At 37.4% G+C, this 24,591-nt stretch overlaps 1 protein-coding gene across 1 annotated transcript in view; it reads left to right on the top strand.

Moving 5' to 3' along the window:
- LOC131048800 (uncharacterized) overlaps nucleotides 1-24,591 on the top strand; it is a 240,750-nt gene that overhangs the window by 119,882 nt on the left and 96,277 nt on the right. Inside the window, exons 8-10 of the mRNA XM_057982872.2 lie at nucleotides 7,347-7,439; nucleotides 7,574-7,638; nucleotides 7,923-8,148. Of these exons, the coding sequence (XP_057838855.1) occupies nucleotides 7,347-7,439; nucleotides 7,574-7,638; nucleotides 7,923-8,148 (384 nt within the window). The remainder of the gene's footprint in view (nucleotides 1-7,346; nucleotides 7,440-7,573; nucleotides 7,639-7,922; nucleotides 8,149-24,591) is intronic.

The following is a 24,591-nucleotide window of genomic DNA, read 5'->3' as shown; positions in this document are numbered from 1 at the left end:
TTTAAGTTTTTTGAGGGTTAAGGGGTAACTCTAATTGGAACGCGCAAGGGGCGATGCCCCTTGACCCCAACTTGGGGGCGCTGCCCCCAAACCCCCGTTGAAAAGTATAGGGGGAAACCGCGCTGATAGAAGTAGGGAAAATCTAACCTCCGAGTCTGATTAGGCTCCATATAACAACACAACTTAGAAAACTTGGTATTTAGATATAGTATTTCAAATTTCCTAGTCTCATTTGAAATGTAATTCTTATACTGTAATACTGTCATACATCTTTTCAAAACTAGTTTTTCAAGTACTATATGTATATGTATAACTATATCAGCACCACCACCCCGCCACCCCCCGCCGCCGTCCCCCCGCCGTCCCCAAACTTAGGCCCTTGGTCCCCCCGTCCCGAAGACGCATCCCTGCGTCCCCGCATCCCCAACGCCCGTGGAACACTGTATAAAATCAATTACTATATGCATTAAGAGGGTCTAATTGGTTTTAACAAGATCATTACCAGTCCTAAATCAGACATGCTCTTGACCTTATATCTGTCTAAATGATGAACTTACCTCTGATTTGAGAATTTTAACCTCAAAATGTGATTAATGGTGTGACTGCTAATGCTTAAGAATTTGCTGTCCCTTTAATCTCTTGCTGTTCAAATGATGAATTTTGCCTTCTAATCTGCTAGAATTCGCCCTTAATGTTGCTGCTTCTTTGGTGAATTCGCCTTTGCTAATGATTGAATTCATTGACTGTTGGAGAAGTTCGCTCAAGCTGCTTACAAAATTTGCTGATGGAAAAGATGATGTTTTGATTTAATGTTGGAATGATCTTATGAACTCCTTTATATATGCGACGTAGGGTAGAGACACGTCTTTTGGGATACAAGTGAAAATAATAATGTAAATTACCCTTCCTAATGCTGGCCGACTTGGTTAAGCTTATTCTCCCTTCCATCAATTCAAATTCGAATTAGTCTTGGCGCCTAAATGTTTACCTTGTGGAATTTCGCTCAATGTCTCATGCAAGTTATACACACTTCGCTCTAGATAATGATTTCACACTATGTCCTTGCTAGGGACAGGACCTATAATGATCAAGTTCATTCTCTGTCCTTCCCAAGGACAAGACCTATACCATAAACTCGTTCACTCTCCTTTGAGAGGACAAGGCTCATATCAGAATTCGCTCCGTGTCCTTGGTAAGGACAAGGCATAAATGAAACTTTCTCTCTCTGACCTTCCCAAGGATAGGATCTATACCATAAACTCGCTCACTGTCCTTTGAGAGGAGAAGACTCATATCAAAATTCGCTCTGTCCTTGGTAAGGACAAGACATAAATGAAACTTTCACTCTTTGTCCTTCCCAAGGAGAGGACCTATGTCACAAAATCGCTTGCTGATCCTTCTAAGGTACGCTCTCATCAATTCGTTTCATGTCATTTAGGCGATCAAGGTCAAAACAAGCAGTTCACTCCATGACCTTTCTAAGGATAGGCCCTATAATGATCAAGTTCACTCTATGACCGGCCTAAGGACAAGAATTACATGACAGTTCGCTCTGTGTCCTTGATGAGGACATGACCTATATTGTAAATTTCGTTCTTTGACCTCCCTAAGGACAAGCTCCAAATGAAGTTCACTCTCTGACCCTTCTAAGAACAAGGCATGATTGCAAGCAAAGTTCGCTCCAAGACATATTCTAGTTCGCTCAACCATCAGCAAGTAAGCAGTTGATTCTAACAAAGCTCGGATTAAGACATATTTTAGTTCGCTCAACCATCAGAAAGGACAAGACATGCAAATCGCTCCATGTCCTTGATTAGGATTTCGCTCTATGTCCTTAGTAAGGACAAGACCCAAAATGCAGTTCACTCAACGTCCTTTCCAAGGACAAGGTCAAGATGTGTAAAATTGGTTCATCTTCCTTTGGAAGGACAAGACCAAGATAGGCAAAATTCGTTCACCGTCCTTTGAGAGGACAAGGTCAAGATAGGCAAAATTCGCTCACCGTCCTTTGAGAGGACAGGACCTAAATGACAAGATTTGGCAGTTCGCCTTATGACTTTTTCAAGGACACGAAACTCACTACTTCTTTTCACCTCATCTTGGGTTTTTCAACCCTTGATGTGAAAGCATCATCAATTCGACCCCCTAAGAACACCTATATTGGAAATTCGCTCTGTGACCTTGGGAAGGATGAGACCTAAAACAAAAAATCTTGCTCTAGGGTCTAGGCAAGGTACGGGTCAATACACTTAAGCGAATGACGGTTATGATAAAAGCTTGGTTCTCAAATTGGGGCAATGTAGGCAGCCTCATGACTAACTCTTAACTTGGCTCTTTCACCTAACTTAGCTTGACTTGCTTAATTGCGGATCTTAATGCTTGGGAACCTATTCTACTCCACTCATTGGAAAAGAGCATAGAGAGAGACTACTCCTAGAGAAGGCAAGACCAAAAAAAAGGGGGTCTCTATCTTGATGGGGCGATGTGTGATGTGGTCACAACAGGGTCCTTTATTTTTCCTCTTTGCTACGAATGGGGAAGTGGCCTTTTTGGAAGGTTTGGGCTCCAATAATTTGGAAATGGACATGTATAGATGGTTAATTTAAAGATTGCCTCCGTGTTGGTTTCCATTCTCATTTCCATTTTATGAGAATCCAATTCCATTATTAGTATTACGTGTCATGGGAGTAGAGTTTAGAGGATCAGTTTTTGTGGCTTCCTTTCGAGAACTTGGACAAAGATTTCATGTTCTTACAGCTCACGTGGAATGGCTTTGTGGCATTTCTGTTGTAGCTCTTGGTCAAGACAAGTTGCCTAGTTCTCTTATTTGAGACAATCGACTGCAGTTATGTCACCTTCTGCAGAGAAAGAATAAGCCAACAAGGTTTTTGGAGTCATTTGTCTTCTATTGTATGTGATTGGAGTGGCAGAGGAGGTTGAATCAACTCGAGCAGCAGCTGGTGCAGTTGGTCACTCTTGAGGCCAGCCTTTTGGATCTGGATAGTCCCTCCACTGTAATGCTTTTTCAATGTTTCATGCTTTTGTTTCAATTTAAGTCTACTATTATTTAATTATTTCAATCATACTTTTTCATTATGTTCTATTTCAAACCACCATTAATTTAATATATATTTAATTAGTATATATTTAAATTATATCTTTTACATTATGTTCTTTGTAAACTTTCTATACATATTTATATTTAATTAATACATATAAAATATTTAAATATTTAAACTAATATTTAACATTACATTCTATTTTTTTTTCTCTTAAGTCTAGTTTATCAAAACCGAAATACATTACAAGGAGCTGCTGCTCCAGATAGTCTCAGTAGCGATCACCCATCGAAATGGAACAAAATACAGTCAATGTTATAACATCTGAAACAGAACAATATCAAGTAGATTTAATCAACAACTAATCTCATGCGCCTATGATGTTATTGTTGCATTCTCCTTTGTCACCCTCGTATGTTCCAAGGGGTGGCACAATCAAGTTAGGATCACTGTCTTTGGGATCAAACTCGAAATCACTCTTTTGCTTCTTGGGTTCAGTTTCAGGAGCAGGCTTGGTCATCTTTTTCTCTTCTAGGAACTTGTTCAGCAGCTCAAGCTCTTCTTCATCCAAGTTGTTTCTACCCTGTGGGAAGAAGTGTGTGGATTTGCTTTTTGTTTTGTAAACTATTGTGATGCCCTCCTTCAACAAGATCATGAAATGGTCTTTGGGGATTTCCAATGCTACATGAAACTTGACAGTAAGATAGGTGGGTTCACTATAGAACTCAGTAAGATGTCTTCTTTTGCCCTGGAAGACCAAAAGGAGACATAATATAAAATATATATTTTAAATACTTGAATACCCTGTTTTAAATTATATATTTTACACATTGCATAATATAAAATATATATTTTAAATACTTAAATATTGTTACCACTCCAAGTGTGGGGATATTGCTTCACTTGTGGGGATATCGTGTTCAACATACAAGTGGTGCTAAGATTTTACTTTTGATTTTTGAACTTGGTCTCCATCATGAGAACCCTATGGCTCTGCCATTAGTTGACAACCCCTTTGACTTTAGTAATTAATTTTTAAAATTATATAAATTTCCATTCAAGGGATGAGAGAACATTCTATTACAAGAACAAAATCTTATAGTAGCAAGTCCAAACAACGTACAAGGGAGGATATTTGGGGACCTCGTTCAATGCATACATTGTTGCTTAGATATCACTTTGGAGATATAAACTTGGGTCTCAATCATGAGAACCCCATGGCTTTGCTATTAGACCACAACCCCTTTGATTTTAATAATTAATAATTATATAAATTCTTGTTCAAGGGATTGGATAGCATTCTATTGGAAGCAAACATGGTAATAGTAGTGAGGCCAAACAAAGTTCAAGGGAAGATGTTTGGAGATCTCCACTTGAGGATTACATCAAACTTAATTCTGATGGGGACTTATGAGGTAATCTAGGCTTGGCAAGAGAGGGTTTAATGCTTAGGAACTCGTTTGGAGAATTTATAATCCAATAACAAAACATAATGGGAAGTGTTTTTGATTTTCAACGTCAATTCTATATTCTCTCTTCCTTCTTCCTCATCACTCCTACTTCATTAGTAACATATAAGGTACCATTTGCCTTGAATGTATTAAAATAAGGCAAGATCTGTTAGTGAGGTGTGTAGGTTGATTGCATGATAAAATATGATAATATTGGAGGCGTAATGTGTGTGAGGGTGAATATTTGGCATTGTCTTTGCATGGTGGTATTGGTTGTATGGGAGTTGATGAGGCATTAGGTGTGAGCTTTGGCAATGTAAGACACTAATGGTAGCATTGAGAGCATGTGTGTAGAAGGCCATATTATCATGGTGCGTTTATTGTGAGTATGTATGGTTTGTGGCTTTCTTTGCATCATTTGTTTGCTTGCAACATGGCTACCTAGGGAGAGGGCAAAGATAGTGGGCAAAGATAGTGCTGTGCGTTATGCACACCCCACCTTGTCTTGGACAGGGGACCCCCGTAGTTGTAGTCTGCCTTAGTAATAGAGAGGAGTTCAAATAATCAAATCGCCTTCAAATTCAAAATAACCCACAAATCAATTTCTTATGAAGAGGTGGGTCTTCCCACAAATGAAGATATAAAGAAGAGATTAATTCAATTGAGAAGGGGGAATTGGAGGAACCATCCATAAGATCAAAGAAGACAAGAAAGTTAATGGATCAATATCTAATATCAGAATTAACAAGGGTGAAAATTAGCAGAATTTGATATTTACAAGGGCAAGATTCAGGGCAATCCCAAAAGGGGACATTACATTGTGACTCATAGGTGGCTTTACAGTTTGTGTAGGTGGTGTTGGGTGAAAAATGGTACGAGTTTGACAATGAGTCAAAATCAATGTTAAGGGGAGATTTCATAGCTATCTTTAGCTTGCGGTAGTAGATTGAAATTTGGGCTTGTGGTTGTATAAGTTATTTTTGTCCTATCAATATGAAGACATGGAACCAACTGAAGATATGGAGATAGTTGCAGTGGCAAAGAGCTTGGTGGGATGCTATGTGGAAGGTGAAGACTTAATGTTGTCCTTGGTACATCATGGTGGCAAGGAGGAGCTTATAGTGTCCAAAGTAGGAAATTGACCTATTGAGTGCTTACCATTGTGACATGGATAAGGTGATGACAAGTCTACACATTTTGCATGATGATGGGAGGCTTGACGTGAGTAGTTATTACCAGTGTTACCTTGGGATGTGTTTCCGACATAATTTGACCCATCCCGGAAATGGGGACGTCTTGGAAACGCAGAAAAAACCCGTACTCTGGCTGTCCCATAAAATTAATGATTGAATTTTGATTATTTGTTTGACTTCCACTCTCATGCAAACTCTGCAAACTCTCAATTTAGATTATTTAACACAAATGTTATGTGTTAAGGTTTTATAATTTATATAAGCATGCTTTATCCACGTTTTTATACGAATATTAAAAATTTCCCTATTTTTTATATAGCTGTCCCCACTGCCGTCCCCTGCTATCCCCTACCTTGGGAAAAAAAAATCCGTCTCGGAGACCCGTTTCCCTGTCCCCCGTCCACCTGTCCCGAAAACTCGGGGTAACATAGGTTATTATACCATTCTAGTGTTTTATATAGGCTCTATCCATAGGCAAGGATGTTGAAAGGAGCTTAGTAATGGCATATGTTCCTAGTTTTGTGTTGAACTCATTTTGGGGCCCCAGGCAGCTTGAGGGGAGTGGTTGGCATTGGAACGCTGGTGTATGAGTCTGTCGTGGACATGCTTGTGAGCATGGAGAAATGACAAGTGGCATAGATTTTAGGTTTTATGTGCTTTAAGATATGTTTTGCTTGGGGTGGTTGTTTTTGTTAGCATCTTGGGTTCTTGTTTAGGCTACTATTATAGTGAAGTTTAGGGTGATCAGCTACTATGCGTGTTTCTATTGTTGCCTATATGTTGGGCTATAGTGCGATTGTGTATGGTGGTCTGCAGTTTTTAGTAGTAGTATTGGATGTACGAATCTATACTTTCTATGGGCAAGGGCCCCAATATAACCCCTACTAAATATTCTAAAAACAAGTTAATAATTATGCAAATAAAAATAATTTATATTAATAAATAAATAATTAATATTAATAAATAAATAATTAATTATATTATATTGAAATCTCAGAATGTCTTTTAGATAGATGTGGGTATGCTGGATCTCTGTTGCTCTTCTGTTGTCTTAGTTATTCTTGAATACACAGCAATTTTATCTATGCGTTCTCCATGGCCTTGTCCTCGGCTCAGGTTTTGTATATTCTTCTATTATTAATATAAAAAGTTTAACTCTGTGTTCATTTATGCATTGCAGCAAAATTCACAACTAGCTGACTTCATGACACATTCAACATACTGGATAGTTTACCATGATCATACAGTTCAGCTCTAGACCTAGGTTGGTCTGGAGCCTGCTGAATAGATTTTTAATTTTTAAATTGTCTTTGTTGGTAATATTGGATAAGTTTGGATTGTATGGTTAGCCACCTCCTCACTGAATATTTTTCCTAGTGCATATGGCTGAATTTGACAATTTTGAAATTTATTTTTTAAAATCTTTCTTTCATTTAAAGTGTTGAGTACAGAATGGTGCAGGAAAATAAGTTTGGTTTCTTGATTTGTTGCAAATTTTTGGCAGTATTCTGGTCGTTAAATATAAATATTAGCATGGTTATAGATACTAGCTTCATAAGTTTGCAAGAATGTTAATGTAAACTAGCCATGCAGTCGTTCAGTAAAACCATAGCTAATATAAGCTATACATTTAAATCTTGCAGAGGGTGAGATGGTGAAGAATCCCGAGCCAGGATCATGTCTGGGTGAACATATAGATGTAATTCCAGAAGTTGACCCTTCTGATGTTGATAAAGGTTATTCTTCTTTCCTATAAGTTTGTCGATTTGCATGTCTAGAAGAATGAAAATTCAAAATAAATACTGCTGTTATATTTTACTATTCACAGTAGTTTTCTTGAGATCACCATAAGCAAATTGATAATACGCAGGGAAGGGAAGAATACTTAATGGTCAGACATCTAGCAATTCCTTTCATGATCTTGCTGGAGATCAGGTCATTCCTCAACCAGAACCTTCTTGTTTCATTGAGGCCTTACCCAATACAACCAATTTATTATTTTATGACTTCCTTTGCAGTATGTTCCTTTTTTTTCTTCATTTATGCTCTTTTTGTGTGTTATGCTTGCTGATTGTTTCCAGCAATTCTTGGTTAAGACTTTGTGGATAATATATATCCATGTAAGCTACAATGAAATGATGCTATATTTTGAGAAAAGTAATGGAGTTATTCTCTTTCTTTTTGTGATTCTTTTCATTCTTGCTGTGCATTGCATTCAGGATGTACCAAAGTTATTAGAAATACATGTTAATGGAAACGAGCATGAAAATTCAGAAGATGATAGTGGTGTTAGCAAGATGGCCAAAGTTCCTTCTCAGTCAAAGCATGATGGAGGTGGTGATGATATTGGTACAGGGACTAATCACTTTAGCCCTGAGGTTACTTCAGGTCCATCAGGAGCAGATACTGATATTGGAGAAACAAAGAGACCGAAAAGGGGAAGAGGTAGCTTTCTCATTTTTATCTCAGATGGTGTTTCATAAGATGGGCAATTTTTCTCCCTTTATCATTATATTAGTACCATGCAATTAATGTGGCTCTCCAGGTTTGGAATGTGTTCTAGGATTCTTAATGTTTACGTTTTTCAGATAGTTTATTTATAGCTTTGTGGAATGATGCAATTTATTTGCTTTGTAGATTTTTTTTGTTGCCCATTTGTTTTGGCTCTTTGGGGTTAATTTCTTGCTTAACTTTGATGCACAAGGCGAGAATTTCCAGGGTGAGAATTATGTTTTGAGGAAATTCTATATAGTGGAAGCTGGTTTCAGGAAGTTGAAAGCATTTGAAGCTTGAAGCTACAATTGAAGTAACCTGGAAAGATCCGAAGATTTGTGTTGCATTGGCTAGGCAAAACATTCAGTGCAGCATAACCATTTCCCATAAATAGATCACGGGAGTGGAATGTATGGCAGGTATAATAGCAAAGGATTAGGGCAAAATAGAGAGGCCCAAGCCAAAAAAATAAACACAAACAAAGGCTAAACTAAAAAGGGCAACCGCCAAGTAAGTGCAATAATAAAAGGAGGGTAAGATTCTGTAAGTTAATAAATAGAAGAAGATGAGTAGTAATGCAGAGTTTGAAATGCATGTTGGGAAGAGTCGAAAGCTATGGTGATCAAGCTGGACAATCCTAGGAAGTAGCAAATGTTGCATATAACCCTTGTAACATATGAGGTCAAAGAACTGTTGGTAGTGGGAAAAAGGTAGACATGTGATTCTGCTGTTGATATCTACACCATGGAAGGGAGTTCAGAGAGGGGCCCTGACATAGAGCCACAGCAATTGGAGCATGAGGTTGGTAGTGAGGAGCTCCAACTATAGTAGAACGCATGAAGATCACTACTTCATTGATTTGTGCTTGTACAAAATGAATTAGAAGTGGCTAAAGAGTGTTTAATGCCTCCAAACTATGATGGATCGATAGAAAGAAGTAATTTATCTTGTAGATCTGGGATTACCAACAAGAGACCTATGCCTCAACTTGGAGATCTCATGAAGAAAAAGGGGCCAAGCACCATTGATCAGGGTTGGTACTGAGGAGCTCCAACTATAGTAGAACGCATGAAGATCACTACTTCATTGATTTGTGCTTGTACAAAATGAATTAGAAGTGGCTAAAGAGTGTTTAATGCCTCCAAACTATGATGGGTCGATAGAAAGAAGTAATTGATCTTGTAGATCTGGGATTACCAACAAGAGACCTATGCCTCAACTTGGAGGTCTCATGAAGAAAAAGGGGCCAAGCACCATTGATCAGGGTTGGTACTGAGGAGCTCCAACTATAGTAGAACGCATGAAGATCACTACTTCATTGATTTGTGTTTGTACAAAATGAATTAGAAGTGGCTAAAGAGTGTTTAATGCCTCCAAACTATGATGGATCGATAGAAAGAAGTAATTGATCTTGTAGATCTGGGATCACCAACAAGAGACCTATGCCTCAACTTGGAGATCTCATGAAGAAAAAGGGGCCAAGCACCATTGATCAGGGTTATTATCATTTTAGTTTGTACCTACAAGATGAAATGTTGTAATAGAAGGGGAGGTCCCTTTGTCACTGAAAACAAAATTGAACCTTAGAACCTAAGGGACCGACCTATAGAATTTTACCATATGTACAAGTTAAATCTTGGGTTTTTGAATATATATTGTAATAGAAATTAAGTAACTGCCTATCTTTTTAGCTCCCAGGTAAAGGCATAGGGCTTGTCAACGCTTCTGCTCAAGATGAGAGATTTTTCTATCTTTTATTGATGGAATGCACTCAGAATATTGAGCAAATGTTTGCACCCTCTTGGTAAAAGTAGAGACTAGAAAGTGAGAGAGAGTGTAACACAAGAATTGGATAAGCCACACATAGATATGATGAATTAAATATGGATACTTGCAAACAAAGCTGCAAAGTTCAAATTGTTATCTACTGCATTACGAAGCCTTGCAAGTAACTTTCAAGCAGCATTCAGCTTACAAAATCACATTTATAAGATTATGCAAGATAACATTGAACAATAATTTCAACAGAAAATAAGAACAATTACCATTAGAAGAATAGGTGCAAATCACACTTATTAATAAGCATTCATAATCTTATGTTGATAAATTTGTAAAAAGCTACTAATACTTCTATGCTGTTAGTAGTTTACTTGCACACTAATCAAACTTGTTATACAATTTTGTCCACAAATTCCAAACACTAAATCAAGAAATATTCAAATAGATTTCTTATAATCATTACAATCAACCAAAGGTTTTTTCAAATAAATTTCTTATAATGATTACAATCAACCAAAAGTAAACATTTTGGAAGTTTTTTAACAAAAAAAGGATCTATAGATAGATTTTCTTGAAGATCATCCTAAAATAGCTCTCTTCGAAAAATAGTGATAGCTAGAAAGAGCACTAGCTACATAAATATGATGACACTTGGCTCTTGGAAATGATTTGACGAGGCTCTTTTGTTCTAACTATTGTAGATGCTTTGAAGAAGCCTTGAAACATGATGATCAATCCCATGCTTGGAAACTTGTGCAATTCAATGTCTTGCACCTTGATCCTATCTATGATGAAGCTTGAGGAATTTGTTGTCAATATGGCCAACAAAGTTTTGAGTATGTTTGCTTCAATGATATTCTTTGGTGTTTCGAAGAAGAAACTTTGATTTTGGCATTTGAAAGGTATACTTTTTGGTCTTCACACATGTTTTCATTGTGAATCTTGACATCTAACCCCTCTTAGGCATGCCTAGGGCACTTGATGGCACCTTATCTTCTATTTTCTTGTCGACATCTTGACATCAAGACCCTTGTAGGGTGCTCTCAATCACTTAAAGCACTTTTTAACATGTTTTTGAATTGACAATTTGACACAAGCAAATGTAGGGTGTGCCAAAGAGCTTGAGTTTACTTTTTGACATGTTCAATCAAATTAACACTACGTTACGTCAAGTTTCCGGGTTGGGGATGATAGGGGACAAGTTTCGGAGACGACAATTCTTTTGCCATTTTGGGGACGACTATATAAAATATAGGGAAAATTTAAAATATATAAGGAAATTTTAAATTTTCATATGAAAATATGGATAAAGCATGCACATATACATTACATTTATACGAAAACATGGATATAGCATGCATATGAAAATATAATAGAAAGTTTCAACATACAACATTTGTGTTCAAAATTCATTGTCAATGCTCAATATGCATTCATAATTCAAAATTCATTGTCATTTTGCATGTGATATCAAAAAAATAATATACAAAATGCCCAAAGGCTACATTGCTGCCATATAGTTTCATTTTCAATTACGATATGGAAAAAAAAAAAAAGCACATTGCTGCCCCTAGTTAGCATCTCCTACAATGCATCAAAATCAAAGTCCTCCTTTGAGTCTCTACCACTGTCATGGTTCACGTCCACCTTAGCCAGCGGAAACCCAACTTGGTGTCTCCTCCTCATCAACCTGGGCCACGTCTTCAGGATCAACATACCACCGTAGATTCAGCCTCTTTTCCTTCTATCCTGCTACTCCTCATTCAATGGTTGCTTGCTTCAAACCGTCTTGTTGCTTCACTTTTTTCCCTCTCATACAAATGATCAAATGAGTCAAAATCTTTTAGTTTTGCCTAATGACTTTTAGGGTGACTTGGGAGGTAGGGGCCCATAAAACAATTAAAAAAATGCTTTATTTTGCAACTTGAAAGTGTTGATTTTTAAAAAAGTCTCCCCTACATCGGGGATGTCTGGCCATCCCTGGGATAGTTGGGAGATGTCCCAGATGTTCCCGGTCGTCTTTGAGATGGCTAGATGCCCCTGGTGCCAGAGGACGATGTTTCTAAAAAAGGGGACATAAGGGGAACATCCCCTGGCCGTGCCCATGTCCATGAGACTTCCCTAGTATGGGGATAGGGTTTTCAAGACCGGGGACATGTCCTTGGGCTTTGTAGAATTAACACAATGCCATTAAATTTATGTGAAAGGTGTCAAAGCTTTTTAGTGCACTTTTTGGTTTGAATTTCACTTTGATAATTTGACACCTAAGTCATCCCATGAACTCTTTTTCAGTTAAGTGCCAAAAGTTCACTTTTGATTTTAATTTGATGTTGAGGTTAGTCACGTAAGTGAGTAAGTTCACTCTTTTTGTTGTCATTACCTTTGCCACATACATGAACAAGCGTTTTTTGAGTCACTTAAATGATCTATATCTTCATTAGCATTAAAAAATGCAATCACTTTATGACTTAGGTGAATTCTTCCTTGCAACATGATATTGGACATTTTCACACGATTTTGGCTCTCTCATGCGACTTTCTCTTCCTTTTACACGCGATGGTCCACTTGTGTGTCTTTGTAGACTTGAAATTGCCTATGGGTACCTTCCCTTTGTCAAAACATGTTCCAGGAGCTGTATTGTTGACTTCCTTGCCTTGTACCTCACTTCTTCTCCTTAAACCTTGTTGATGCATCCACCTTGCTTGCGGTGCTTGATAAAAAAATGTCTTTTTTAAGCTTGTCAAAGTGTTAGTTTGAATTGATGACAATTGTCTGCATTTTAATTCACACCTTTCAGTGTGATGCAAAACATAGAAGTGTGCAATATAAAATCTTTCTTCAAATTAGAAGAGGAAGTTCTCTGTAAAAAAAGCAAAAAACAAAAATCCAACAATCTGATGACATGACCTCTAGCTATTTACAATACATACCATTCAATCATGGGTTTTAAATATACATTGCAAACAAATAAACAAAATTGTTGTCATTCTATTCTTGGGTAAGGGCGCAAAATGATTCAATACTTCCACTCAAAATGAGATGTTTTTCTGTCATTTCTAGAAAGGAAGCAAAAAGCGTACTCTTTCTGGCTCAAAGCTAAGATGAAAAACTGGTAGTGCAATACATGGATTGAATTGATTTGATTAAAAGGAATTGAGGAATTGAGTACAAAGCCACAATTGCCAACTTTATAGAAAAATGTAATAGAAAGCCAACAGATCCAACAAATTAATTCTATAGATAAAATCACACATAGACAAGATTTGTCATAAGACATTTGAACAACAATTTTAGCAGCAAGTGCACATGAAATTCCTAGAAAAAATCAATGTGCAAATGACACTTATCTATAAGAGTTTACAAAGCTTTGCGTGAAAAATATTAAAAAATCTATCTAGACATTTTAAGCTAAGAGTAGTTTGTTTGCACACATAACAAGATTATTGCACAATTCAGTCTGCAATTACTAAATCCTAAATCAGGATATCTTGAAATAGATTGTGAGCTTTTTGAAGATCGTCTAAACAAAGAAGCCTTAAATGAAATTTTCATAGCAGCCCCTTTAGTTTGGTTCTAATTGTGGATAGTGAAGAGTTTCACACCATAGACCCAGGTTCAAATCCCACTTGGTGGGGGCCCCATTTCAGTGGCCATGGGGATACTAGGGGGTATGAGTCACATTTATGGCAATGCATGGATCAACTCCCACCCCTATATTTCACCATGGGGGCACATTGAGGTAAGATCAAATTTAAATATATTAAAGAACTGAGCCCACTCCCACCCACGTCCTCCAACATTTCCTCCAACACCCCATAGAGATACTCGACATTGTTTTTTTTGAAGCGTCAATTGACTTCAAAAACACTGTGCTAACTACTACCTGAGAAAGAAAAAAAAGCGATTTAGTAAAATAAAAATTAAAAAACTTAATCACTAAATCAATATACTTTACAAAATACAAAGTACAATTACCTAATGAGGAGACAAGAAAATCAGTAGTGTTCTATTTCTTTTGTCAGTCCAACCATCAGTCATGATGGTGCAACCCTTCCTCCATACCTCACGCTGCTTGGCAATTGTGGCTTTGACATCAGCCACCTTTTGACTCAAAATAGGACCTTTTATCTCCTCATCATTAGGGTCTTTGAACCCCGAACCACAAACAGTAATGGCATCTACCATAATTTGCGAATAAGGAGACCTAAAACAAATTAAATAAATAGAATAAGTATTTACTATTAACTATTATGTTTTACTTGTAACTTAAGAAATTAAAATAATCAATGTGGTATACTCTTAATTTCTTAAAAGAAGAAAAACCAAGATATAGAAATCAAAATAATAATGAATACCTTACTACATGAAATGGAACGGTGTTGTAGAACCAAAAATCTCCACTTGCATTTTTTGCAGCGTCATGCTTCTCCTTATTCCAACCTATGCTTTCAAGCAATGGTTGGGCACCCAGAGTCGTGTGTTGAACAAAACGTAATCTAATGTGGATTTATTTTTACGAATATGAGACTCTGTGCTCGCACTCGTACTACAACTATTTCCAGATGGAAGAAATGGAGGCCGAGTATTTGAAGAAGCCTCTCCACCAATGTTTGCCATTTCTTCCATTTGTTTCCTTTTTAATTCCTTTTTCTCTTCAAATTCCTCTAATTGAGCTTGCACTTCACGTATAGCCTCAGGGGGTGCTCTTTTGCATGGTTTGGCATCATGACATTGTATTTGTGCAATGCGATATTTTAGCTGGTTAATACCTCCACCACTATATTTCGTTTTGCAATGAAAACATCGTACTTCTTTTTTTGATTCGGGGACGACATGTTTCCAAGCCTTATCCTTTCTAACTGGGTCTTCCTACATTCTAATTAAGTTAAAAATAAATAAAATAAAGAAAAAACAAAACTAGGGTTTCTTATTTTTTCCATCAACATAAAATGAAACAAAACCAAAACAAATGTACAATAAAATGGAAATATGAAAGTAAAAAAAAAAAAAACAAAAAAACAAAAAATGTAACTTACCTCTTCAAATTTGTAGAGGCCTCCTCCAAATCCTTCTTTAACTCCTTGAAATGCGTGAATGCAAGCTACCAACTTGCACAAACAATCAGCAATCACTATCTCCTCTTCAATTGATCTGCTGGTCTGCTCTTTAATGCCTCAACATTTTTGCTCAAATGCCTCTTTTACTCTCCTTGTGTTTGCAAACAAGAAAAATGAGCTTTTAGGGTAGGGAGGCAAATATAATGACCTTTTGGTCAAGTGAAAACACTTTAGTTTTTAATTTTTTTTTGCTTTTAATGTGTTTCTATGCAGCAGAGTCTTACCCTCGGGACTCGGCAAGTTTGCTGAGTCTGAGAGACGTGGTGAGTCTGAGCAGACTTGGTCAGACTCGGCCGAGTCTGAGTCCCTTGGACTCTGCAGAGCCGACCCGGCTCTGGACTTGTAGAGTCTGGGCCAGACTCGCAGAGTCCTGGATCACTGGTTCTTCTTACTCAGCCACTTGCTGCTGCTTGGACCCTCTCTGTCATCCTTAATACTTCATCAGTATTGTAGAAGGTTTTGTTTGTTTGCACTCTGGTTCACAGTTCTGAAGCTCCTTAAGCTTCTTTAGTATCCTTTTGCATCTCTTTGGTTTCTAGTTGCTAGCTTCTTGGTTCTTCTTACTCAGCCACTTGCTGCTGCTTGGATTCTCTTTGTCATCTGTAATACATCTTCAGTATTGTAGAAGGTTTAGTTTGTTTGCACCTTGGTTCACAGTTCTGAAGCTCCTTAAGCTTCTTTTGTATCCTTTTGCTTCTCTTTGGTTTCTTGTTGCTAGCTTATTGGTTCTTCTTACTCAGCCACTTGCTGCCGCTTGGATTCTCTCTGTCATCCTTAATACTTCATCAGTATTGTAGAAGGTTTAGTTTGTTTGTACCCTGGTTCATAGTTCTGAAGCTCTTCCCTTTGGTTTATTTTTGATTTGTTCAAAAACAAGGAGTGGGCCCTTATCCCACACTTCACTGAAAAAAATAAAAATATAATGGGCTTCTCAAAATATGAGTATTTCCTCAAAAATGATGACAACTAAAAATACCGCAGACCATAAATAGGCTGGGCCAAAAAAAAGATAGTCTTGACAGTGTTGTTCCTGGAGCAATTTTAATCATATAAAATTTAATATTCAATATTAATCTATTATATTATTCTAAATTAATAATTGATTGATGAAACATTATAATTAAAGGAGAGACATGTCCGTTCAAGGACATGCCTCTCCAAAGGAATATATATAGTATAAGGTTATTCAATTTGAGAACACATAGAATTCCAAGAATGCAAGTATCAGATTGAATCAGATATATACATTAAAATACATCCAATAAAACCGGGGAAAATCAACATGGTATCAGCGCTCAGGCCTGTGAAGTTTAATTTGGAGGTTGGAGAGGGTTGGAGAATTCAGCTTTTTTTAGAATTCAGTCTGAAATATGCCATTGTACAGCCCTTGGTTGGCCTCAAAATGAGGACTATAATATATGGATGGAAAGATCTGTGTTTCTAGTTTTCAAATATATTTATCTCATCAAAATTGATTCAATTTTGTGCACGATATGACGACTTTGGTGCAGGTCACTTGAAACCCTACCTAGGGTTAGCAGTTTTGGGAAAAATGTCATAACTTTTGTTTTAACCGTTGGATCTTGCTATAACTTGGAGGAAATGTTGGTAATTAGCTTTTCTAACATCTCACCGAAGAGATTGGATAAATTTGGTAAATTGCAAAAGTTATTAATGACTGTGTGGCAGATCATAATGAAAGTGTTGATCAAAATTATGAAAATGTTCTAAATCATTCAAAGGGAATTATGATGAGAGATGATTCATGCGTGATATTTCTTATATGGGCTCACCTTATGAAAGGAAATTTTTTAAACTTAAGGACGAAAGCACAATAAAATTGAATTAAAGGGAGAAATAAATTGATGGTTATAAACGAATTGATGATTGAGACCAGATGCAGAGGGAGTCTGACATTTCAAAAGAGGACAAGAGGTTGATACAAGAACTTGAGCTTCAGAGGGAGAAGATGGTTCAGTCAACTTGTGACAATTTCAATCATAGTGATTGGGAGGGATTTTTACTATTGAAGGTGAAACACTTATGAGGCGAAGATCATCTCATTGCAAAATACAAACAAGAACTAGCTTCAGAGTTTGAGATGAAGGATTTAGGTCTACTCCATTATTTCCTTGGATTAGAAGTATGGCAAAAACCAGATGGTATTTATCTAAATCAAGGTAAATACACCATTGACATTCTGAAGAGATTTGGAATGATGAATTGTAAGCCAATGTCATCTCCTATGGAAACAAACCTACATAAACTAAAAGAAGCTATAGCAGATTCCAAATTTTCAGATCCAACATTATACAGACAGACTATTGGATCATTAATGTACCTAGTCAATACCAAACCTGATATATGTTATGCAGTAAATGCACTCAGCCAACACATGGTTGAACCCAAAGAAATACATTTGGTTGCAGTAAAGCATATATTGAGATATCTTCAAGGTACCTTGGACAATGGACTGCATTATGAACACACTGCATTGAACCTACATGGATACTCTGATTCAGACTGGGTTGGAAGCGTGATAGACAAGAAGAGCACTTCAAGATGTTGTTTCAGCTTGGGATCAGCTATGGTATCTTGGATCTGCAGAAAACAATCATCTGTAGCTCAAAGCTCCATAGAAGATGAATATATAGTTGCATCCATGGCAGCTAAGGAAGCAGTATGGTTGAGGAAATTGATAGTAGGACTGTTTGGTGAAAGTCTGAAGCCTACTATCATTCATTGTGATAATCAGAGCTGCATTAAACTTTCTGTGAATACAGTTTTCCATGATAGATCCAAGCACATTGAGATCCCATATCACTATGTAAGAGACATGACAAAGAGAAAGGTAATAAGACTGGAATATGTCAATACAGGAGATCAGACAACTGACATTCTCACCAAACCCCTAGCAAGAGTGAAAATTGATCACTTCAGGAGGTATCTTGGTATGGTTAAAATGTAATTGATGTCTAAAATTATGTAAACTTCTTGGTCATATACTTGAGTATATGAATTATGTAACCTTTCCCTGTGTTCATTCCTAAAGGATGACGATTCTTTAGTTAATGAACACTTGTATTTTAACATTGTAAGGTGACGATCTTATAAATGTTTAGAAGATCATACAAACTGAAAATCAAACAATTTGAATATCAGTAATATGATAAGTTATAGTAGACATTATGTAAGTGGATTAATGTCAGTGCACATACTATAACAGGGATATCAAAGTGAGTATATCCTTAGTATCACAGGCTGATACTTATAACAGGGATATCAAAGTGAGTATATCCTTAGTATCACAGGCTAATACTTAAAACATGGATATCAAAGTGAGTATATCCTTAGAATCACAGGCTGATTCTTCACACCTAGGTGATGTAATTATCATGAGATTAGTGTTGAGCTAAATTAAGTTTTAGGTCTATACTCCTAAGACTAAGAGGGAGTGTTAAATTTAGTCTCAATCGTAACTCTAAAATCGTAATCTGTTTTAGCGCCTAGAAAATTTGATTTTATACTTGCGATTTAATTTAGTATTAAACTAACATACTAGTTTGTTATTGTTATGTTTGGTTTAAGTAATCCCGCTGGTGTAGAAGGATCGTGGCTCCACACAGGGGTCACGACCCTATGTGGAACCATGTGGTTCCACATAGGATCGCGACCCCCTGTGGAGGCACGATCCAATGAAGACAAATGATATATATCCGCCACCCTTGTTGAATAAAATTACATACGATACATGTGGTGAACGTAGAAGATATAATTGCTTGGTCTTCGCATCTGCAAAGGCAAACTGATAAGAGCTTGTGGATAGAATCGTTGATTGAGGCAATCCACGTGAGAGCTCATGGATAGAATCGTCGACTGAGGCAATCCACACGAGCTTATGGATAGAATCGCCGACAGAGGCAATCCACGCAAGATCTTGTGAATAGAATCGCCGATGGAGGCAAATTCACACCTTGAGACTATGATCCCTTGTGATGAGCATCATATGGTTGATGCAAATACTCCCAATATCATGAGATGATATTTTTGAGTTATGGTGAATATCATGTGCCTTGATATTCTTGTTTATACCATACTTTCTAATATCATAGTGAGATAATATTTTCTCTATTCCATAGTTAATCTAGACTTAATGCACTTGCATTGATTTTATCTTCCCTAGCTAAGAGGGAGTGTTAATTATGTTTTGTGTGGCTATGGTGAGGGCCATAAGTGTTGACATGGGAGATCACTACACATTATGTCTGATCATCCTCCCTAGCTAAGAGGGAGTGTTAATGTTTGTAGCTTCAGTCGAATGATCATTTAGAATACATATAATATATGTTGATTAATAATAATATATTACTATGTTATATTATTATATTATTATTAATCATATAAAATTTAATATTCAATATTAATCTATTATATTATTCTAAATTAATAATTGATTGATGAAACATTATAATTAAAGGAGAGACATGTCCGTTCAAGGACATGCCTCTCCAAAGGAATATATATAGTATAAGGTTATTCAATTTGAGAACACATAGAATTCCAAGAATGCAAGTATCAGATTGAATCAGATATATACATTAAAATACATCCAATAAAACCTGGGAAAATCAACAAAGTTCTTCCATGCTGATCATGACAGATCCTAAAAAGAAGTCTCGAAACCCCTAAGACCAATCTTGAGGGTTTGAATCTGATTTTGCTTCCATCAATTGTTTTAACATCAAAACCTAGCTCAAATCTGCAATACTAGTGTATGAAAAACGGTTGCTTTTTATGAAGTGATCAAAGATGACCATAAAAACCCTTCTATGACTATCACAAAACAGCTGTGTAATACTGCTGTCAGGTGCTTGAAAATCCAGCAATGAAGACAGAAAAATACCTACACAAACCAACTGTTATGAATTCTGTTAACATGTCTTAAGCTAACTGAAAATCTGCCATAAAATGCTGATGATAATCCTAGAAACTATCTCCACATAGTCACAAAATATACAGAATCTTATAATACTAAACCCTAGCTGCTGTGGAGAATGTTTACAGCTGGTCATTAGATTTTGATGATGACTGAAAATTGTTTCAAAGAATCAAAACCCTAGGATCCCAGCAAAAATGTCTGAATATCTGCAAACCCTTATGGAATTTTAATTAATTAAGAAAAATAGATAATTGAGTATGAGATATTTTCAGTCCTTTCATTCTTGAATGCATGCCTATAAATAGAGCATTTGTTGTTCCTCTTGTATTGTAACAGAATCTGTGCTTCCTTCATGAAGGCACACACTGTTGTTTATGAATGAAAACTTGGAGTGTGGAAGAATTCAGTTGGCATTTGGCATGGCATATGCTGGTGTATAAGGTAGCAGATTTTTGCTCCTTTTTATAGATATTTTCTGATAGTCTACAAATATAGCCCAGACACAAGCATCTTAGCCAATTGATACAAATACTTGGCTCCTCACAAAATATGATACTTAGCTGTTTAATTGCAACAACTTAGAAATTGTTGTTGGGTAATTACGTCATATTGTAATTAGAATGTTACGTGTGTTAAGAGTCGGTGGTTACGTGATGGTTGTCGATAGTTGGTATCGGACAACCTGTACCGACACCTATATATATGTACTTGGTTTCCTATTTCAGTGTGTAGATATTGTGGAAGAAAGCTATGTTTTGAATGTACTGACATTTGGCATTAATGAATACAGACATATGAGTTCTTCTGTTTACTTGCATTGCTGTATACTGTCACATTTCCTGCATTTCTGTATTATTATGCACTAGTGAACACACACACACACCCCTCGGGGGAAAACATTTGGCGCCAATGCCAGGGAAAATCACACCTGACATTGTTACATTTGAAGGATTGAGTGGAAATGTATGCAGGACCTGGTGGCTGGAAACCTGTTGACGTGTATTTTGTACACAATCATACACAGAATAAAATACCCAAGGGTACCTTATCCTCTCTTGAATAAAGTCTCTGATTGCTGAAGATGTCGCAAGAAAGGATCAATCAGGGTGACTCCAATGTTCTTTTATGTAGGGTCTCTACGTGTGGATAAGCACCAGTGGTCCTTGTGAATGCTGTTTCATCAAGGGGCCTTACGTCCTCCAAGCTGTAGGAACAAGATTTCTCTAAACTAACAAGTTCTCAAAAAGATCAAAGGGTAGAGTTTGCAAGGGATAAATTCTAATCTAATCCTAACAATGACCTAATGTAGGCTAGACTTGGCAAGATTCTACCAATTTCAATATTGCCATGAAATAACAACCTAACTGAAATTGATGCGATCTTCTAAGGTAACAAATGATTTTTCAATTCATCAAGGATCATGGACACTACCACAAAGGCACATACCCAAAGCTTAATGACGATTGAAGGTTTAAGTAATTCAAGTCTCTCCAGTTGACCACACAAGACGTTCCTACAATCAGTAAGAAGCTAGTGGTTTGGAACGTGAATCTCACCAAAATCAAGCCCAACTCTTAGTCCTTCAAACTTAAATACTACTTCGACTGAGAATGATTCAAGAAAACAAACAACCATGAAGATAGCCACAAGAATTGCAATAAAACACCATAACTTCAATATTTTATTGATCTCAAAGCCAAAATAGACAACAATTGCTTGAAATTCTTTCTTCAAAACTCAATCTTGCTACAAAATAACTTTCTTCTCTCCAAAAGCTCTAATCTTCTAACTATTTCTTATTGCTCACTATTTCTAATTACAAAATGAAAATGAATGAGGGTATATATAGCATCCTCAATTACAATGAACGGCCCAGATCAAAAGAAGATCAACGGCTGAGATTCTGACACCTAAACCCTAATTAGGGTTTTATTACAAAAGTTCCCTTTTTATTGAACAATATTAAATGCATAGCCAAATATTTAATTTGGCACAAAAATCTAGGAAACATAGACCAATGATAATTAAGGTGCCACGTCATCTATAACAACCTCTCTTCTAGAACCTTATTCCCTTTCCAATGCTCCTTTTTAGCATATGCAATGAATCTGGACACGATTCCCTCAATCTCAGCAATAGGAATCTCGGGAAGATTCCTCATTCGTTCCTCCAAGTGAATAATCTGATCAAAGGCCTTGAGAAGAGCTGCGTCCCATTCAGGTCCGAGTTCCTTGATTTTCTCAATCAGGAGCATAGTAGCAAACATTTGATCTCTTTGCTCATCTGAAATAACATTCTCATCTTTGCAAAAGATGACCTTGACCCTTTCTTCCAACTCTAGAAGATCCACATCTGTCTCAACTTCGATCCTTCTGCCAAGAATAGTACATAAAACTCCAAACACCTGGTCCTAGATTGGATGGATGACCTCCTCCACTTGATTGCATTCGGCGCTGGTGTCCTCAAAAAGAACTTCCTTCATTTGGAGTAAAGTAGACCACTGGAGTAAATTATGAGCTCCTCCATCTATTATCTTTTCTTGTGCTAAGGTCTTCCTTGGTGTTTGCCTGATTACTTGAAGAACAGGAATGATAACATCTTTAGTATGAGCAAAGGCGGCTACTGTTATCATTAGGTTGTGGATGATCTCAAGGACCTGGATAGCCCGATGAATGGTCTGCATCATTCTTGTTGCAAACTCAACGACAACTGTATGGGATTTGTCAATCCAAGAGCTCATAAGCTGGACCAAGCTCTTAACTCTCTCTGCCTCACCAATTGATTCAAGGGGAAGTGCTTGCACAGGAGATATTGCTGGATCCTGACGTTCCAAAGGTTGACTGAGGTGGCTAAAGTAGCCTCTCCAAGCACCGACCTCTTTCTCAAGTTTTCTATTCTTTTCCATTTCTCCTCTAAGCTTGTCTTTAAGTGCCTCAAATGAATCAGTTGCCTCATCCAATGCCTGCTCGGTGGTGAGTGGACCAAGCTCAACGGTTTCTACATCATATTCTTCTGCAAGGATTTCACCCTCGTACTTGTCCACTGCCGGTGTAGCTATCTGCAACTTCCTGGACCCTGTCTCATCTCTGATCATCTTGGACATTTTGGTGGCCTTCTTCTTTTCTGGTACTCCCTGAGAATTTCCGACAAGGCTATCTAAATCAATCACATTATCTTCGTCTTCGATCACAATCACCCTTGTTAGTCTCTCCTTCAACCAATCTGGAATGGCCGACCTTGTCTCTCTAACTTGTATTTCTTTAGGTAGTGGCTCTTCTTTCCGGAGAGGAGATGTCGCTTCCTCGTCATTCTTGTCTTCATGTAGCTCATTGACCTGGGGAGATTGACTTGATGAACGTTGAGATGCCTGTCTTTCTTCGTGTTTATCATTCTGAACCATTGATTCCATAGATTCCTCCACTTCAAGTGTCCTCTTCTCTTGTCGAGAAGATGTGCCGGATGAGTGATCCCGATTGGCTTCTTGCTTCTTCTTGGAAGATTCTCTTTTCTCAGGTCTTTCCTTCCTCTTCGCACCTCTAGGATGAGGATTGCCTTCACTTACGCTTCTGGGGTGAGGATTGCCTTCGCTTGTGCTTCTAGGATGAGGATGACCTTCACTCGCGCTTGCTCCTCCCTCTGCCGACCTTTCCTCCTAAGTAAAACTCATAGGTATGTTTTGCTCTCTCAACTTTTGATGTTGCACATCAACCCATCTGCGAGTACAGGACAAAACTGGGGCCATCAAAGCTTTTAAGTCCACAACCTCAGGTTCATTCCAATCTATCTTTACTGCCTTGTCCTCTCTATCATAGGATGACTGGAGGTGCCTGCCACTATCCTGAGCTTGATCGGCCACTCTGTAAACTTTGCATTTCCTGATTAAATCCAAAGGCAATCTGGAATGCATCTTTCTTTTCACCTCTAAATCATCTGAGAGATTCATCCAAAAGTCCTCTACCTGACATTCATGCTTGTATTTTCTACCAACTGTCTCTTCTATATACCCATAAGGATCAAAATTCTCCCTGAATGAAAAGAATGAAAATGAATATAAGGCCAACTCTCTTTCTGCATCATCTAAAGCTGGAGCATTAGGACATACCTCAACTGAATTTCCTAGTATGATAGGTACAGGAATCCCATTTCCATGCCTGTGTCTGAATGCCTTCGCATAAGCTGCCAACTGCCTAGTCACCTCAAGTAGTACTATCCTGTCTGTCAGATATCTTGGCAACATATATGGAGGTGAAGGACACCCATGAACTCTAATATATGTAAACTTCTGGAATTGGATAAACCAAGCACCATACCTCTTTACAAGTTCTTGTGCCTCTTGAGATAGCCGATTGTGAATCCCGCCTTGCAGTGTCCTGGTGATGTTCATTGTGAAGGTATCATTGACTAGCTTGTAATTACTCCCAGGTGGATGATGCAAATGAACATAAGAGTCACAAACTCTGACTTCTCCAGGTCCTCTTCCAATTGCTTTTCTGTGAGGTAGTCCTGCATACTCAAAACTCCTGATCAAGGCATATACGATGTATGAGCTCATGTGGAATG

The sequence above is a fragment of the Cryptomeria japonica genome, chromosome 8 (assembly GCF_030272615.1).
Source record: "Cryptomeria japonica chromosome 8, Sugi_1.0, whole genome shotgun sequence".
Lineage (NCBI taxonomy): Eukaryota > Viridiplantae > Streptophyta > Pinopsida > Cupressales > Cupressaceae > Cryptomeria > Cryptomeria japonica.
Note: the sequence above shows the minus strand (reverse complement) of the source record. Positions and strands in the feature narration are given on the sequence as shown.